Here is a 17,399-nt window from a genome sequence, read left to right as displayed (position 1 = left end):
TTGCCGCCTGCGGGGTGGGACGGGGAAAGGGGCCCGGGGACGTGGGATGGAGGCACGGCAGCTCAGGGGGTTTGGGGTCACCCTGAGGAGGCTCATATGGGGGCGATCAGGGGTCCTCTGCTGCCCCCGTGGAGGTGTTGTGGGGTGGGGGGATCAGGATGGGGGTGTATAGGGGCACATACAGGTCTAGGGGCAAAAGAGCAAAACCCTGCTTTGGCCACATGGGGGGCATGGCACTCTCCACCCACAACACTCCACTCCTAAAAAGCACCTTAAAAACCCAAAAGCACCATAAAACCCCCCCGGACCCCTCTCTGCACCCGGAGGATCCCAGTTGCATTTCCACGCTGGCAGGAGAGCTCTTCACACCCCCCCATTTCCCCCTATTTTTTAAAATTTTTTAAATAAAACCGAGCTTGCTGACCCCCCCTACCTCCCCAACTCACCCTTTCGCAACCCCAAACCCTCTTTTTTATATATATATTTAAAAATCCTTTAAGCCCGGACCCCTCCACGGTGCCTCAGTTTCCCCCTCCGCGCTGCTCGCGGTGCTCGGTGGGGTCCCCCCGCGGGGGGTGGGGGGGGAAAAAGGGGGGTCAGGGGAGGATCTTAGGGGGTCGAAGGGGGTGATAGGAATAGGGGGGGGTCTCGGGGGGGGTGAGTAGAGGCCGGGGCCTGTCCCTTTAAGGGGGGGCAGCGGCGGCCCCAGCTGATGCTGCGGCTCCAATCAGCGGCCCAAGGGCTCTTGGCAGCCGGAGCCGCCGCCGCTCCGCATTCCTCCGTTCTTCCCAAAAGGGGCTAACATGGCGATGGGCAGGATGAGGTGAAGGAGCGAGGGAGGAGAGGAAGAGGAGAGGAAAAGGGGGGAGAGTAAAAAGGGCGAGAAAAAAAAAAGGCGGAGGGGAGAAAAAAAAAAAAGCCGAAAAAAAAAAGGGGATAAGGGGAAGGGGGATGCGAGCAGGGCTGGCAGCGCGGTGATTCCCTCCTCCCTCCGGAAAGGGGAAGAAGCGAAAAAATAATAATAATAATAAAAAAAAAGGAAGCAAAAAAAAGAAAAAGGAAAAAAAAAAAAGAAAAAGGAAAAAAAAGAAAAAGGAAAAAAAAAAAAGAAAAAGGAAAAAAAAAGCAGGGGAAAAAAGGCAGAGAGAAAAAAAAGAGGAAAAAAAGGAAAAGAAAAAAAAAGCGTAGGAAAAAAGCGAAGGAGAAAAAGGCAAAAAAAAAAAAAAAAAAGCGAAGAAAAAAAAAAAGAGAGAGAGAAAAAAAAGGCAAAGAAGAAAAGGCAAAGGGAAAAAAAAAAGGCAAAAGGGGAGAAAAAAAAAAAAAAAAAGCCACCAAGCCAGCAACCCACCCAACCCACCAGCTCCTTTTTTTTCATGGAGAGCACAAACCCCAGGCAAGCGGAGGAGGACCGGGACTCCTTTGCGCGGAGACCTTTGCATCAAAATGGTAGAGCCTGCGCCCCCCCTTTCCTTCCCCCCTCCCTTTATTTTATTATTTTTATTTTTTTTTCCAGCCCCCCCCTTTTCCTTCTCCCCCCCCCCGGGTTACTTCGCAGGGGCCCTCCCGCAACTTGCCCCGCTGGAGGCTTTTGGGGAGGGGGGGACCCTGTGGTGGGGGGGGCTCCAAGGGCGAGCTGGGGGCTGCTGCATCCCCCTTTTTGGGGGGGTTATGGGGTGAGGGGGGGGCTGCGAGCACCTCACCCCCATTGCACCCTTCCAAAATGAGCCGGGGGAGCTGCTTTTTGGGGGGTTTTAATTTTTATTTGGGGGGGGGGGAGGCTGCTGCATGGAGGTCCCCCCCCCCCCTCTCTCTGTGGAGCGCAGCGCGGAAGCGGTCTGCGTTTGGCTTTAATTGCGGGGTAATTAATGATAATAATTAATGAGGGCCACCCCCACATCGCACCCCGTTTGTATGGGGGTGCCCTGGGAGGTTTGGGGGGGGCAAGGAGGCAGGGAGGCTGCACACCCCCCCCCCCCCGGGTGAGGCCCAGCACCCATGGGCCGGGGGGAGGCTGCTCGCCCTGCTTGGGGAGGGTGTGTGGGGGGGGGGGAGCTGGGATTATGGGGTTGTGGGGGGGGTACTGGGCAAAATGGGGGGGAACTGGGAAAGTTTGGGAGCCCTCTGAGGCCGGAGGATCCTGCGCGGCGCTGGGAGGCCCGGGGCTCCCTTCGGCCCTTTGGGTTCCCGGATGACTCCTTCATGTTGCCGAGCCCCCGCTGCGGGTGGGGGGCACCCAGCGGTGTGTCCCCCCCCCCCCCCCCCACCCCAAACCCAAACCTCACCCCTTAGGGAGCTGCTGCAGGGCTGCGCACCCCCCCCCTCCTCACTGCAACACCCTGGCAAAACCCCCGTTTCCCTGCACGCCGTTTTTTTTTTTTTTTTTTAATAATAAATAAATAAAGTCATGAATAGCGATGATAATAGGAACGCGGCGCGGAGGTGCGTGGCGGTGACCTATTTTCGCCTGGCGGTGGTTTTCTTTTTGGGGAGGGGGCGGCGAGCAGGCCTCGAGGTGGAGGAAAGGGGGGGTGGAAATCCCTCGGGATGTGCCCGGCGGCCTCGGTGTCCCCAAAAGCCAGCGGCTGTGGGGTTGCCCCCGTGCCCTGGCTCCGTGCCCGTCCTAACAGCCGGGGTCACCCGGGCGGCTTTTGGGACGCGGCGAGGGAAGTGCCGGCTTTGGATGTGCAGGGGGGGATGCTGGAGCCAGTCTCGGGCTCGTGAAATTCCTGCTGGCCTTAAATCTGGCCCTAAAACCGTGCCTGCGACCCTCAGGATGGGTTTGGGAGGTTTCGGTGGTCCCCGGCGGTGCAGGTGGGGATGGAGACGCCGGAGCCCGGCGGGGTGGGGAGGGGGAAAAGTTGGGGACCTGAAATGTTTGTGCTCGGCGGAGGAAAAATCCTCCTTGTTGGAAGGAGGCTGCTTGGTTGGTCGGATTTTGGTTCCCGACCCGAGGTGCTGCCTTAGGGTTCGGGCTCGAATTGCCGGGGAGATCAGCGGTGAGAGCTGGGGGGGAGACCCCAAAGCCCCCATCCCACATAGACAGGGTGCTGCGGGAGCCTCAATTGAGGCAGGAGGCTGGGGTAGAGGCTGGCAAGGTGGGGGCAGCCCACCGAGAGCACCAATGAATTTGGGGACAAAAAGGATGGGCTCAGCATCGACCCGGTGCAGGATCCAGGCCCCGTTGGCGAGGCTGGGGCGCGTCCCCCACCCTGTTCCCTTCCATCCTCCAGCTGGGGACAGGTGGGGGCCTCGTCCCCGTGTCCCCACCGCACCAACCACCTCATCCCGAGTTTGGACACGGGGAAGAACCGGGGGGGGGCCTCGCATCATCGCTGGCCTCCCCGGCTGGGCAGGGAGGACAGAGGGAGCGGAGGAGGCCCGGTTGTTGAGGCCAGGTTTGGGGCCGAGCTCTGGGAAGGGCTGCGCTCAACCTTTAACCACGGCGGCAATTTTGTGGTCTGGAGTCGGGCTCGGGGAGCGCCGCAGTTTTTTTCGCCGCGGGAGAGCCAAATCCCAGAACCGCCGGGGCCGATCGGGGTGCGAGGCCAACCTCGGAGGCGTCGAGGGGTGTGGGGGCACCTGCGGGCCTCAGCTCCCACCTTCGAGGGTCGGGGAGCCTGGGTGGCACCCCCCAGCTTGTGGCACGGGGCAGGGTGACATTGCCACCCGCCGCCCTTCATTCCACGGAGCCCGCGTGGTGCCTGATTTTTGGGGAGACTTCAGCCTCTTCTCCTCCAATTCTGGGGCTGGGATGCAGGGGGACATCTGTGGGGTCCTGTAGAGGGGATGCTTGCTTGCTCCTCATCCCCGTGACCCCGGTGCAGGGCTCTGCGTGCCGCGGCCCCGCTCGTGCCAGCACCTCGCGCCGGGGCTGGGCAGCGGCTGGATCCGGCCCCTGGCGCAGCCGCTTGGCCGGCAGCCCGGCCAGGGAGGTTAGTGCTGGGGTTTGTCCTCGTTTCCTCCCTTCATCTTCCCTCCGCTTGTTTTTCTCGGGCTGGGGAGGGAGGCAGGAGGCAGCTTGGAGTGTCCGTGTGTCCCCCACACCCTCCTCTTCCTCTTTGGGGTCCCCTAATCCCCCCCCAACCCCTCTGCACTTTGTGGCATGGGGCATGTCCCTGCCGTGGGGTCCCCTCCGCAGCACCGAGTTGATTTCAGCTCTGATTTGCAAGCAGCGGGTGCGGGGGGGACCCCACATCTCTGCCCATTTTTGGGGTCCCCCCGGCATCACCCCCGTGATTGGGTTTCACCGTTTTTTTGGGGGCCGATGGTCTCTCTGTCCCAAAGCATCGCTGTGGCTTTGCAGCTCCGTGCATGAAAGAAAAGCAGAAGGACGCCCGGAGGGTTGAAAAAAAAAAATAATTATTTTATTTTTTATTTTTTTTAATAAAAATGTGCGAATGCAACCAGCCCTTAACCAGCACTCCGACTCCCCTGCTCTAGGGCCCCTCAACCAGGCCTCTGTGCGAGGCCCAGCCCCGGGGCTAGGGGAAGGATCCGTCCCCGATCCCTTGCTCCAGGACCCGTCCCTGCTGCCCTCCAGGCTGCTCTCTGGAAATCGTCTTCGAACCAAAGCCATGAGGGAGAAAAATAACCAAAGGGAGGGGAAAATCAGTCCCCAGAAGCATCCGGCTGTCCCCAAAGAGAGCTAACGCGTTTCTCTGTTGGCTCCTTGGGGGCATGGAGGTGTTTTTTGGGGTGCCTGACACCCCAGGGTGGGACAGGCGCTGGGAACATCGCTCCACCACGGGTCTGGATGTGCTGAGCATCCTCGCCCAGCCAAAAATCATCCTGTACCCAAACCCAGGATGATGTAGGCGAGCCCAGCGACCCCTACAACCACCTCTGCTTTTACTCGGGGTGGCCTCGAGCATCTCCAAAGTTCCCAGCATCCTTCAAATCTCAGGGAAAACACAACCTAGGGAAGGGGACGGCGACGTGAAGCCCCGTCGGTGGTTTGGGGCCGTGCCCACCTCCCGGCCCTGCAGCACCCCGCGGGCGGGATGCCGGCCGCTGGGGCTCTGCCCGCCGGCAGCACGGCCGAGCTATTGTTTTCCCTTCCTGCTTGTTTTTCCGGACATCCTCGCGAAATCCTAAACCCCCCCTCGCAGCGGCTCCCGGCGAGGTCCCGCTCTGGGAGGGCACGCAGCGGGAGCGACGCTCCGGCAGCTTTTTGACCCTTTTTATCCCCAAAAAATTGGGCAGGAGCGGCACCGGGAGGAGCTGGAGCCCTGCTGGAGGTAGGGGACAGGCGAGGGAGCGGCGCGGTGGGGAGAGCCTGTCCCATCGCCGGGCTTCCGTGCGTGGCCACGGTCCAAAATCTGGTGGCTTCTTGGGTATTTTGGGGATGTTTTGTGGCTTTTGGGGGTGTTTCTTGAGTTTTTGGTGGTATTTCTTGTTATTTTTCAGCCGTTTGTCCTCAAAATTGTTGTCAGGATTGTCTCATCGTGTTTGACATTACCTGGCCTCAAACCTACAAGGAGAGGCTGCAGGTCCCATCCGAGGGTGCTGGAGTTTGAGGGCAAATTTCATGGATCAAACCCCAAAGCACTGGCACTGGGGTCAGCATCCTTTTAGCGCTGCGCCTTTGCGTCGTTTAATTCTGAAAAAAAAATCTGGTTTTAATGCTTTTTTCCTTCCTCGAGCAGAAGTCTGAGCGTGCCGTTACGTAGGGATCCAGCAAAGCGCCTTCATCCCCAAAATGCAGCGTTGTTCAAACTGAAAATAGGACGGGCCTTTAGATATAGATTTATTTTTTGATGAGCAAGGACAAACGACGCCCCGAGCTCCTTATCAAAGCACTTTCCCTTCGTGCAATTTTAGTACCTAAGGCCAACGTTAAACGCTTCGGCGGGCGTAAATGATATCCGAAAGCCGGCTGCGGGTTTTCACGGGAGAGCTGAGTTTGGGGGATTTTCAGGGGGCTGAAAAACCTGAAGGAAATTCCCGGATTAGGGTCTCGCAGCCGCCTCTTGTGCTGCGGTGCGTGGGTGCAAGGGGGGTGTTTAAATAATAAGGACCTCTCTGGTCCTTGCTTCCTCGTGGTGGCCAAATCTGGGCTCCCCGCGGTCCATCCAGCGAGCATCAGCATCTGCGGTTCCCACCTCGCCCTTATCTCCTGCTCGCATCCTGGCTCCCGTGTCCAGCCAAGGGGCAGCAGCGAGATTGCTTTGAAGGGGAAGGAAGGAAACGGGGGCTTGTGCGCATAGAAAAAAAATATAAAAATAATAAAAATAATAATAAAAAATCCATTTCCATCACAAAGCCTGCGCGCGGAGGGCCCCCCGCTTGCCCCCAGCATCCTCCCCATGGGCTGTTTCAGCCGGGGCTTTGGCAAGGATGGTTGGAAATGCTCTTAAAATAGAGCCGGAGGGAAGCATCCGCGCGGGGGGGCCGGCTGCAGGCGCCGGCTGGCCCGGCGGGGTGGGGATTTCGTGGCCACGCCGCTTTCGAATAATCCTGACGGGGTTTTGGGGCTCGGTGGCAGCGCCGGGTGGTTTGGTGTTAGCCCCGGTTGGGTTTGGGAAGAGGGTGCGAGCGTCCTAAGGGATGGGGGGGGCACCCAAAATTGGGATGTGGGGTTGGGGACGCAACGTGGGGCTCGCTCCCACCACGTGGCACCATGTTGGGCCTCTTGCGAGGCTGAGCCCTATAGCCACCATCGAGCCAAGGCAGCGATGGCAAAAGCGGGGTTTTTCACGGAAATATCCACGTGTATTTGCGGTTAACCCATGGGAAGGGGCTGTAGGATCGCCCCCTTTGTGCCGACGCGGCCCCCGGGGGGGGACTTTTGGGGACGAGGCGGGGATGTGACCCCCGCGGGCGCCTCGACGCCGCGGCTCGGGGCTTGGCTGGGACGCCGGCTCCGGGCGAGAGCACGAAAGCATCTGAGAGCAATAAAGAGCAAAAACCCTCCCGCTGACAGGCCCGGGCTGAAGTCACCGGCGGGCCGCGGCCAAGACACGCATTGTCCTCGCCGCTGCTGGGACTGATTAGAGCCGCCTGGCAGGACCCGGCGCTGGGTGAGGGGTCAGCCCCTTTTTGCCAAAAACGCCTCGATCCGGAGCGAAAAGCCAGCTTTTTGTTTTCCAAGCTGGGCTGCGACGCCGTCCAGGGGACCTAATTTCCCCTGAATTGCCCCCGTTTCTCCGCCCGCGCACCTCTTGCCGGCCTCGCGGCATCCAGCGGCGGGAGCCGGGCAAGGTGCACCCCGGCGTGGTGGATGCTGGAGGAAAAAACCTGAATTTAGGGGTTTTTGGAGCAAGATCAAGGAGGGAGAGTCCCTGGCAAGCAGCGAGGAAGCTTGGTTGAGGGCTTGCTGTTTCTTCGACGTTCGTGGTGATTTTTGTTATATCATCTTTTGGCTATCCAGATTCCTCCCGTCGGCGCGTCATTGGGGTTGGAAAACGGGGACGGACGGGTGGATGGGGGGACAGATGGGTGGCTGTTCCAGCTGGGATGCAGCATTTTGTCCCCAATACACCCACAAATCCTCCTTTTTCCACCTCCTTGCCCCGCTCCAGGCTGCAGAGCTGCATTTTTCCTCCTTTTCCCCAGGGCGCGAGCGCTTGCTGGGGCTGCCCTGTGCCGGGACCGGGGAGCCGCTGGGTGGTTGCGGAGCAGAAATTCCGAGAAAATGAAAAAATTTAGCAGGGAGGAGGAGGGATGTTGTTTGTTTGTTGAGAAAACAAAGAAAACACCCATTTTTTATTATTCGAGCAGTTTTTTTTTCATGCGCTTTTTCCTTTGGCTCGCAAAAAAAAAAAAAAGACAAACAAAGTGCGTCTTGCTGGAATCCTTCTGTTGATCAAGAGCTGCCGTTTGTCCCAGAAGAAAAGTGTCAGCTGAGGAAGTCCCATGGAGCTGGAGGTGCAGGATGAAGCTGCCCCTCTGCCTCCATCACCGCACCGCATCCCTGCGGTGGGACCGGGCGCGTCCACGTGGCCGCATCCAGATCCATCCTTGGAGGTCTCTTGGGTGCCAGGCACAGAAAGCGTGAAGGGAGCAAGGGGGAAGGAAAGCTGGGGTCCCCGTGGGATGGGGGATGAGGATCCTGGAGGGTCTGTGCTGTGGAAAATGTTTTTGGGTTGAAATAAATACCAGGCAGCACCAGCAGTGGTGTTTGCAGCATCTCCCGGCTCGGGGCTGCAGCTCCCAGACTTGAGTTTTACCAGGTGCTGCCTTTCCCCGGGCAATTAAAAGGAACAAACGGGCAAAAAAAGGGATAGAAAAAAATAAGTGTAGGTCATCCTGGTGAGTCCTGCTAAATTAACTGCCGATGTGAGCTAGAGCATGTAGTGGAATTCAGTAATTTCTTTCAAGGGGGGCTTGCTCGACCAGGATTTTGCTCGGGGTGGAGTAGGGCGAGGTGGTGGAAGAGCCGCTGGGTTCGTCTGTGTCTGCCCCAACCTCATGGGAGAAACAAGAGGAGGAGGAGGTACAGCCCAGAGGCTGCTTTCTGGGCAGAAAAGCCACATTTGGGGGATTTCATGCAATTATGCTGTGGAAGTGGAGAGGTTTCAAGTCCTAATTTCTTCCTAGCTAGGGGGGATAGATCTCAGCCAGCGCCTGAAGTTGGTGAACATCCACCCTGGGGAACCCCATCTGATTCAGGAGGTTGAGGACGTGTGGAAGTGTCCCCTCTCCTGTGCTGCATCTTCTCTCCGTGGGCATGGAGGGCTGAGTGGCTTTGGCCACCACCACATGGTGGTGGGGTGGTTGGGGTGCCTCCTGCCCACGTTGAAGGGCTTTTGGCAAGGGCTTGTGTAGTTTCAGCCCGCCCTTGCAGTGGGTTTTCTCCTCCTTGGTTGAGTCTGATGGACTCCGATGGGTGGTGGAACGGCGTGGTTGGGCCTGGTGGTGGGGCTTCTGGAGTGGTAACTCCCAAGTTTTTTGGTTGGCGTCTTCAAGCTGGGCCTGGTGGTGGAGCTTCTTGGTTGGTGACCCCAAAAGCAGTCTGGTAGGGGAGGGTTTGGGTTGGCATCTTCAAGCTGGGCCTGGTGGTAGAGCTTCATGGTTGATGAATGCAAGTTTAGTCTGGTGGTGAAGCTTCTCAGTTGGCCTCTCTGACCTGGGACGTGTGGACAGGGATGGGTGGCGTGGCCGGGCAGGTCTTTTTTCCAGAGGAAAGAGCCTTCCTGAACGCTTTTATTTCCTTCCTCCCCACAGCTGATAGTCGAAAAGACGACTGACTACCCTTCGGCCGAGTACTCCCTGGTGGAGGATGTAGCCCTCCACTTCACGTGTTTGATGGACAGACTGAACGAGCAGCGCCTCTTTCAGCCGGACCTGTGCGACGTGGACATCGTGCTGGTGCAGCACAAGAGCATCTTCCCGGCGCACAAGGGGGTCCTGGCGGCCTACAGCCAGTTCTTCCACTCCCTCTTCACCCAAAACAAGCAGCTGCAGCGCGTGGAGCTCTCGCTGGAGGCCCTCACCTCCCAGGGCCTCCAGCAGATCCTCAACTTCATCTACACCTCCAAACTCCTCGTCAACTCCTGCAATGTGCAGGACGTGCTGAACGCGGCCGCCGTGCTGCAGATGAACAACATCGCCTCCTCCTGCCAGGACCTCCTCGACACGCGCTCGCTCAGCCTGGCCGCCGACATGGCCCTGCCCGCCGAGGGCTGCGCCGGCCCCCCGCCCTACTACTGCGAGATCAAGCAGGAGGTGGACGCCCCCCACCCCAAAATCTACGCCCGGGAAGGCAACGACCCCTACTCGGTGCGGGTGGAGGACGGGGCGGGCGGTGGGACGCTCCCCGCGGGGCCGGCCAAGCAGTACTACAAGGAGGAGAAGGACGGCGGCCCCGGAGCCGTGTGTAAGATGGAGGGTGAGGAATCCGAGGAGGACCTGGACAGCCAGGGCTCCTACAACCGGGAGCAGATCATCGTGGAGGTGAACCTCAACAACCAGACCCTCAACGTCTCCAAGGGGATGGAGGGGAAGGCGGCCGCCAGCGAGGCGGCCGTGATGGGGCGGCCCGACGGCGACGGGCGTGACACGGAGGAGGACGGGGAGGAGGAGAACGAGGAAGGGGAGGAGGAGGAGGAAGAGGAGGAGGACGCGGAGGTGGGGGAGGAGGAGGAGGAGGAGCACAGTGAGGAGGAAGACCTGGAGGAGACGACAGAAGAAGAGGAGGATGAAGATGACGACGAAGATGCATCGGAGGTGAAAAGAGAAAAGAGCGGGCAGCCTCGTAGGGGCAGCCGAGCATCCAAGGCCACCAAATCCACCATGGCCACCAGGTCGCAGGAGATGGCCAAGGCAGAAGAGGAGGAGGAGGAGGAAGAGGAAGGGCAGCGAGGGAGGAAGAGGAAGAAGGAGCAGGACGGGCTGGGCCAGAAGGTGAAACTGGAGGAGAAGCAGCACTACCCGTGCAAGAAATGCCCCCGAGTCTTCAACAACCGCTGGTACCTGGAGAAGCACATGAACGTCACGCACAGCCGCATGCAGATCTGCGACAAGTGCGGCAAGCGCTTCCTCCTCGAGAGCGAGCTGCTGCTGCACCACCAGACCGACTGCGAGAAGAACATCCAGGTGAGCCACCATCCCATTTTCGGGGGGACATCCCACCACGATGGGCATCCCACCACAGGGATGGACATCCCACCGTGATGGGACATCCCACCTAGCATGGAGAACGTGTTCCTGGGGTCTACACCCTGGGAAGGGCTCCTGCTCAAAAATACTTTTTTGCTGATGGCACATGGTGGACAGGAGGGACTCTAGCTTCTCCCGTGACTCGTATTTAGGCTTGGGGGTTCCCATGGTGGCAGGGGACTGGTGGATTAGTGCTGGGGGACTGTGGTTTCCCCTGGCCAGCTGGGTGGAAATGGGGAGTAACTTCAGGGGAGTTATTTTTTCTTTGGGTTTATTCAGTTAATCTGCATAAAACGTTGCGAGCCCCTAATGGAGAAGCACTCCAGCCGGTTCCACCCAGGCTTAAAGCAATTTAGCTTAATTCAAAGAATTGCTGACACGAGCTGAAGTGGTTGTAATCTGCCTTTTGTGCTCGTTAGCTCGCATATTAGGAAATTTCTGAACCCACTTGACATCTGCGCGTGGCTCGGGCATGGCGTGCCCTTCACCTAGAGCCAACGGGATCTTCATCTGCATGTGCAAATGGCCTCTGTTAAATCAGTTTTGGGGGAATAGATAGCTGTCCTGGTTGAGCAGCAAAATTACACGTTCCTGCAGAGCCCTCCAACTTCTCTTCTAATCCTCAGTGACCAGTTTTGCACAATGCCACTGCTACAGATAAAATAGATCATGTCTTCTGTAGGGCTTTGCACGTCGTCCTTCCCATCAAAGGATGGGATTTTGAATGGTCTGGCAGCCCTCCCAGGTGAAGGGAACACAGCCCAGGTGCTACTGGAGTCTGTTAAGGCTTGTATCCCAAATAAAACGGGTGATGAAGCCTTTTGGGGCGTCTTTCTGAGAAATTCACCGGGCTGAGGCTGCTTTTTTTGGATATGTTTGTGTTCCCTGGCCTGGGAATAGTGAGAGCATCTCCAACACCCCCTGCCCGTGGGGTTGTGGCTGGATTGGAGCCTGTCATAAAGCAATTCAGAGTGGGTTTTCCCAGAGCGTTGCTTCGTGCTCTTCTGCTTTTCTTCCGGATGACATGGGGCTATCATCCTCCACCTCATTGCTTTTTTTTTTTCCTCTCACCTTTTTATCCCCTTTCCAGGTGATTTCAGAATAGGGTGAACCACGGCTGCCCCTGTGGTGACTTCCCTCTGTGCAAAGCGTGGCTCATTACCTTTCACTTAGTGAGGCGTTTTAAATTTTATAAATAGAAGCCAAATTCACTCAATTTACTCCGACAATATTGAATAACTTTATTAATATACTGTGGAATTGTTTCTGGATGGAAATTAGATTTTTTTTTTTTCAACTCTATACCTATACGGGACAGGTTTTATTTCTTTTTTTTAACCACATCCGTGGAGGGACTTTTCCTCTTATTCCATTCGTGTCAGGTGCTCTCTTTTGCTGACTAGTCCCCAAATCTCACCCATGAGCTTTGCTCCCTGCGAACGTTTCCCATCATCACCCATGGCCCTGCAGGCTCCGTAAGCGGCTTTCCGGCCACCTGAAAAAAGATTCAGCCTTTGCTTTGTCGTGTTGGTTCTCTGAATCTCTTTTGGCCGTCTCCAGTGTGGTTTTCCTCTTAACTTGCCAGAATTGATCTTATTTGCCTTGTCTTTTGCCTGAGGGTGCAGGGCTCTGCCCTCGAGGCAGCTCGGTGGCAGCCGGGGGCTCCCCTTCATCTCCCGCTTTCTCTCTCTCTTTAATTTTAATATTTCCCTGCAGCCTTTTCCTTTTTAAGTGGAGGAATGTGGAAGTTGTCCTGAAACATCTCTTAGAGCAGAGATAAAACTGTTCCAATCTGTAGAAATATTTACTTAGAAACGGCAAAGCTCAGAGGACTGCTCGTGCTGAAATTCGGGCCTGCCAAGAAGAAGGAAGGCGAGCGCTGGGAATGCCTCCGTGACCCTCGTCGTGCCTCCCAGGCACCTAAATATAAATAGAGACACTGTGACTACATGACATAACAGTATATTTTCCACGGTGCTGCAGCCTCATTCAGTGCAAAATTTGGATGAAGCCCATCAATGAGCTCCTTGGGGTGGGAGGAGGAGGTCGAGGCCGCGTTATCTGCGCTTCTTCAGGCCCCGCTGTGAATCCCTAGGGGTTTGCTTGGCTGTGCTGTTGCCAGATGCCTCCTAGGCATCAATTAATTATTTTTCTCAACACACCAGCGAGCTGAAGAGGCTCTGGGCCTGGTTGGACAAGAGGAGGATGAGTATCCATGTGCATTGAGGCTCAGTAAACAGTTTTGCCCCGATTTAGGCAATTCCCAGCCCTCCCTCGTACGGCGATGTGAGCTGAGCTCGTGTGGTAGCCATGGGCACATGGTGAAACACCAACTGCAGCCTGTGCCAGAAGTGAAAAAACAGGTCCTGACAGCCAAGGTTACAGCTTTTTCTGGCCATTTTCTGAGAAACATCAAACTTGGTGGAGCAGGAAGGAATTTCTACCATAACTTCCAGGGGGAGACTTTGCACGTGCTTAAAAACGTCACGGCGTGGCATTGTGTTGTGCAAGTGAACGGGTTTTGGGGTCTGCTTTGGTCCTGGTTTTGGGGTCTGCTTTGGTCCATTAATGACTGTTATCTGAGTTAATGGGTATTAATGGAGTTGTGGGGATTAATGGATGTTTTCAGAATTTATGGATATTAATAGAATTTGGGGGATTTTCAGAGAACTCATTTCGTGCTAAAGTATCCAGAATACCTGCCAAGGACTGAAGTCATGCTGCCCTAGCTTGGGCCTCTCTTTTTTCCCCATATTCCTTGCAGCCTCCTAATGCTGAGATTGAGGTTTTTTTTTGAATATAAGGTCTTCATTGTGTGCAAGCAGGAAAGCCCCAGCTGGGTGTGAGCCCCTGGTGCAGGAGGCAATGGGTATGCGAGAATTGTCGCATTCTCCCTTGGAAAGGCATCACCCTCTTCCCCATCCAATGGACAGAAATTTGAGTTTTGGAGGTTTTGAAGCATCAAGGTCTGGAGCAGACTTGGTGGTGTTATGTTGGCTGCAGGTTTTGTTGATGACGTTGTCTTTCAACGAAGCAAAACCCCAAATGTGGCCATGCCTTGGGACGTTTCCCTGCCTCCCTGCCCAGCCCCTCTCTCGTTGCAGTGCGTGACGTGCGGGAAGGGCTTCAAGAAGCTCTGGTCGCTCCACGAGCACAACAAGATCGTCCACGGCTACGCCGAGAAGAAGTTCTCCTGCGAGATCTGCGAGAAGAAGTTCTACACCATGGCCCACGTGCGCAAACACATGGTTGGTGAGTGCAGGAGGCATTGGGGCCACAGGAAGTCTCCTTAGGGTGCTCGTCTGGCATTCCCATGATGAAGAGCATTTTTCTATTTCTGCCGTGTTGGGAATTTGGGGCTGGGTTAACTCTTGGTGAGCTTTCTAACGGCAAGCTGAGGCATTGAGATTTGCCTTTTTTTATCCTGCGGTGCTGGGTGGTTAATGCTGAGCGTGTGCCTGCTCTGTTCAGCTTGCTTTTGGAGCAGGCACGGCACCGGGGAATCTCATTTATTTCATTTAACCAGAAAAAAAAAAGACCTCAGAAGTGATCAAAGGAGGGTTTGAAGTGTAACCATCCTTCCCTTGTAAAAGAGGATGAGCCTGCGCCAGTGCTGGGCTTTGAAAAGCAAACTGCACATGGCCATGGTGGTCACGTCCCTCAGGCTGGCTGCTGCTTCAGGCACCAAAAAGGACCAAAAAAGGGATTTTTTTTGCAGGCAGTGAGGGAGGTGTCCCACACTGGGTTGTTTTAAGGAGAGATCTGAAGGACAGGGTGCTGTTGGTGAGCCCCAGGATGTGCTCACGGGTGGCACGGTGCTGCCGTGCATCTTCCCAAGATGTTTTTGGGTTGACCATGGTTGGGTGATTGTGGGATTTGGGGATCTTGGGACTGTTGGAGGTGGATGTGCGGGGAGGGTGCATGACGCTGCTCGCTTCCACTCCAGCTCACACCAAGGACATGCCCTTCACCTGTGAGACCTGTGGGAAGTCCTTCAAGCGCAGCATGTCCCTCAAGGTCCATTCGCTGCAGCACTCGGGGGAGAAGCCTTTCAAATGCGAGGTAAGGTCCCTTCCCTGGGAAGACATTCTTTTGCATTATTTTAGGGGAAAAAAAAAAAGATTTTTGTGCCGCTCCCACACGCTGGTGATTGGGCAGAGGTGGGACGGGATGCGGGGGTGTTCGAGGTGCTCATCGTCCGCTCGTCCTCGCCCTGCAGAACTGCAACGAGCGCTTCCAGTACAAGTACCAGCTGCGCTCCCACATGAGCATCCACATCGGGCACAAGCAGTTCATGTGCCAGTGGTGCGGCAAGGACTTCAACATGAAGCAGTACTTCGACGAGCACATGAAGACGCACACGGGTGAGAGAGAGCTCCTGGCTTGTGGGATGGGGTGGCGATGGGGTGCGGGTGGCACAGGCGGGGTTGGATGATCGCCTCTTTCTCAACCCGTGCACCCCTCCCCAACGCAGGCGAGAAGCCCTACATCTGCGAGATCTGCGGGAAGAGCTTCACCAGCCGCCCCAACATGAAGCGGCACCGCCGGACCCACACGGGAGAGAAGCCCTACCCCTGCGACGTCTGCGGCCAGCGCTTCCGCTTCTCCAACATGCTCAAAGCCCACAAGGAGAAATGTTTCCGCGTCAGCAACCCCCTGGCTTCGGACACGGCCGCCCCCCAGCCCGCCGCCAGCCCGGCCCCGCTGCCCCCCGGCCCCGGCGTCTCCCCGCTGCCGCTGCTTCATTCCCTCCCACAGAGCCTCCCTCCTCCTCCTCACCTACCGCCCCCGCCTCCCCTCTTCCCCGCGGGGAGGATAAATTCCAATAACAACTAGGTGCCCCCAAACGCCCCGCACAGACTGCTCTGCCCTTCGGAAATGCCCGGGGAGCCGTGGCTTTGCTTGCTCTCTACCCCCCTTCCTCCTCATTTTGGGGTTGTTTTGGTGGGTTTTATTTTATTTTATTTTATTTTGTTTTCATTTTCTCGCCCGTAAAGCCTTTTTTTTTTTTTTTTTTTTTTTTTTTTTGTGGAGAGGGGGAGCTGGGGGAAGCCCCTGAGGAGCGTGGATGCTGGGGGTGGGGGGAACCGTCCGTAAAGGTGCAGATAAAAGGCATCGCTCTCCGTTTTGTCCCAGCCGTCAGCCCCCGTGCAGTCTTCCACCAGCAATCCCCATTGTTGGGAAAACAGGGAAGGGAAACCTCTCCCAAAGGGATTTTTCCCACCAGGAGATGGTGATTCAACCCAACGAGGGGACGGATGCCGACGTGCAGGTTCCATCGGCTCTGTCCCCAGCTGGGCTGCTCATCCCGACCCTCCCTGGCTTGCCCTTTCCCCACGCATCGGCTTCATCTCCATGCCAAGAGGGCTGTGGGGCACGGAGGGACACGATGCTGCGCCATCCTGGGTGCCAGCACTTCCGTATTTATAAGCAGAAATCTAGCTAGTGGTGCTTGAATCCCTGTACTGTAAAGCTGGTCTTTAATCAGGCCCTTTCCCCGAGAGTTGAGGTGGGCACCGTGCAAGAGCTTCCCGCTGGCCCTGGTGGCCTTTGGCGAGGAGATGTCCCCGTTGGAGAGCCATCAGCAGCCCTCGCCTCGTCTTCCTGCCCCAACACAGGTTTTCCTCCCCGATAGGCAAAAGCACAAACACCGGTGCTGTGTCCTGGGGCATCAGCAGCCAGCTGCCCCTTTGGTTTTGGGGGTTTTGGGGGGTTTTCTTCTGGTCCCAGTGAGAGCCGGCTTGCTGGGGATGCTCTGGAGTTTGCAGGGTGGCCTTGGAGGAGCTCAGATGGCCTCGGGACCCGTGGGAGGGTGGCTCCGGGATGGAGGAGCGGGACGCAGCCCGTTCTCGGCAGAATCAGCCCAGAATAGTGCCTTAACAATTCGAATAAACCCCTGACCCATGGGGGAGCTCCAGGCTGGGAGCTGCTGGGTCTCATCCCAAGGATTAGACCCTGGTCAGCCCGTTGACGTCCCATCCTCCAACTTCTTGCCATGCCAGGAAAGCCCACATTGCTCTACCAAGCTTCCCCTCCCTGTAGGGTTGGCAGCCCCTTGAGGGGACCCCGATGTGCCCGTGTTGTCCCGAAAAGGGCTGCGGTTGGCTCAGTCTTGCCCCACGGTGTGGGTTAGCACCTTTCCAGCCACCTTGTCCTTGCGTGTTCCTCTCCCAGTGAGCTGAATGATGTTGAAGTTGAGCTGGTCTTGGATTTCACTTTTTCAGCCTGGCTTCATGCCAGCGGGGGAGAAGAGGAATTGTGGTGGGGAGCGGCAAAGCCGGGGAGGTTTTGCTGTTTTCTTTTTTTGTCTTTTTTTTTTTTTTTTTTTTGTCGGATGCCGGGGGTCCAAGGTGGGTCTCTTGCTGCTGTGATTTACCTTGGGGTGTCACGCGTTGATCTGACCATGTCTTCATGGTCTCTCTGCCCAGGAAAATGCCCCTGGTCTGGGTCGGGGTGAGCTGGGAGCACCGCAGAGCCCCCAGCCCGGGCAGAGAGGTGCCAGGCAAGAAGTGGGGCTCGTTGCAGCTGCCCAGGCCAGCAGATGTGTGTGGATGTGGTCAGGTTGTGGAGGAGGTCTGGTGGTAGTTAAGGAGGTAGAGAGGACACTGCAGGAGCCCTTTCTCATTCACACCTCGGTCTGGGCAGTGTCGGGGTGCTGGGGAGGGTGATCCACGCCTGGCTCTGCGCGAAGTCTTTGCGCTTCGTCTCCTGGACCAAGCTAGCAAAGCGCTTGGGCACTTCTAAACCTGCCCCCGCGTAGCCAGGAGGGCTCATCCATGTGCTCAGGAGCTCTGCTGGAT

The 17,399-nt window shown here is 56.8% G+C and overlaps 1 protein-coding gene across 1 annotated transcript; it reads left to right on the top strand.

Moving 5' to 3' along the window:
- Positions 1–760: 760 nt before the first annotated feature.
- ZBTB47 (zinc finger and BTB domain containing 47) lies at positions 761–15,605 on the top strand. Its single transcript, XM_082754380.1, has 6 exons — positions 761–1,446; positions 9,166–10,536; positions 13,704–13,851; positions 14,546–14,661; positions 14,819–14,963; positions 15,074–15,605. Exons 1-6 carry the CDS (start codon positions 1,444–1,446, stop codon positions 15,433–15,435), a joined length of 2,145 nt encoding a protein of 714 aa, XP_082610506.1. The 5' UTR covers positions 761–1,443; the 3' UTR covers positions 15,436–15,605.
- The last annotated feature ends 1,794 nt before the right edge of the window (positions 15,606–17,399 follow it).

The sequence above is a fragment of the Aythya marila genome (assembly GCF_965140915.1).
Source record: "Aythya marila genome assembly, chromosome: 2".
Taxonomy (NCBI): domain Eukaryota; kingdom Metazoa; phylum Chordata; class Aves; order Anseriformes; family Anatidae; genus Aythya; species Aythya marila.
The sequence above is the reverse complement of the archived record's forward strand: the minus strand, read 5'-3'. Positions and strand labels throughout refer to the sequence as shown.

What these genes read in the sequence shown, in the direction of transcription:
- ZBTB47 (XM_082754380.1), top strand. An exon ending in CGTGCGCAAACACATGGTTG is followed by an intron (nt 13,852 to 14,545) that starts GTGAGTGCAGGA and finishes CTTCCACTCCAG; the next exon opens with CTCACACCAAGGACATGCCC. An exon ending in AGAAGCCTTTCAAATGCGAG is followed by an intron (nt 14,662 to 14,818) that starts GTAAGGTCCCTT and finishes CTCGCCCTGCAG; the next exon opens with AACTGCAACGAGCGCTTCCA.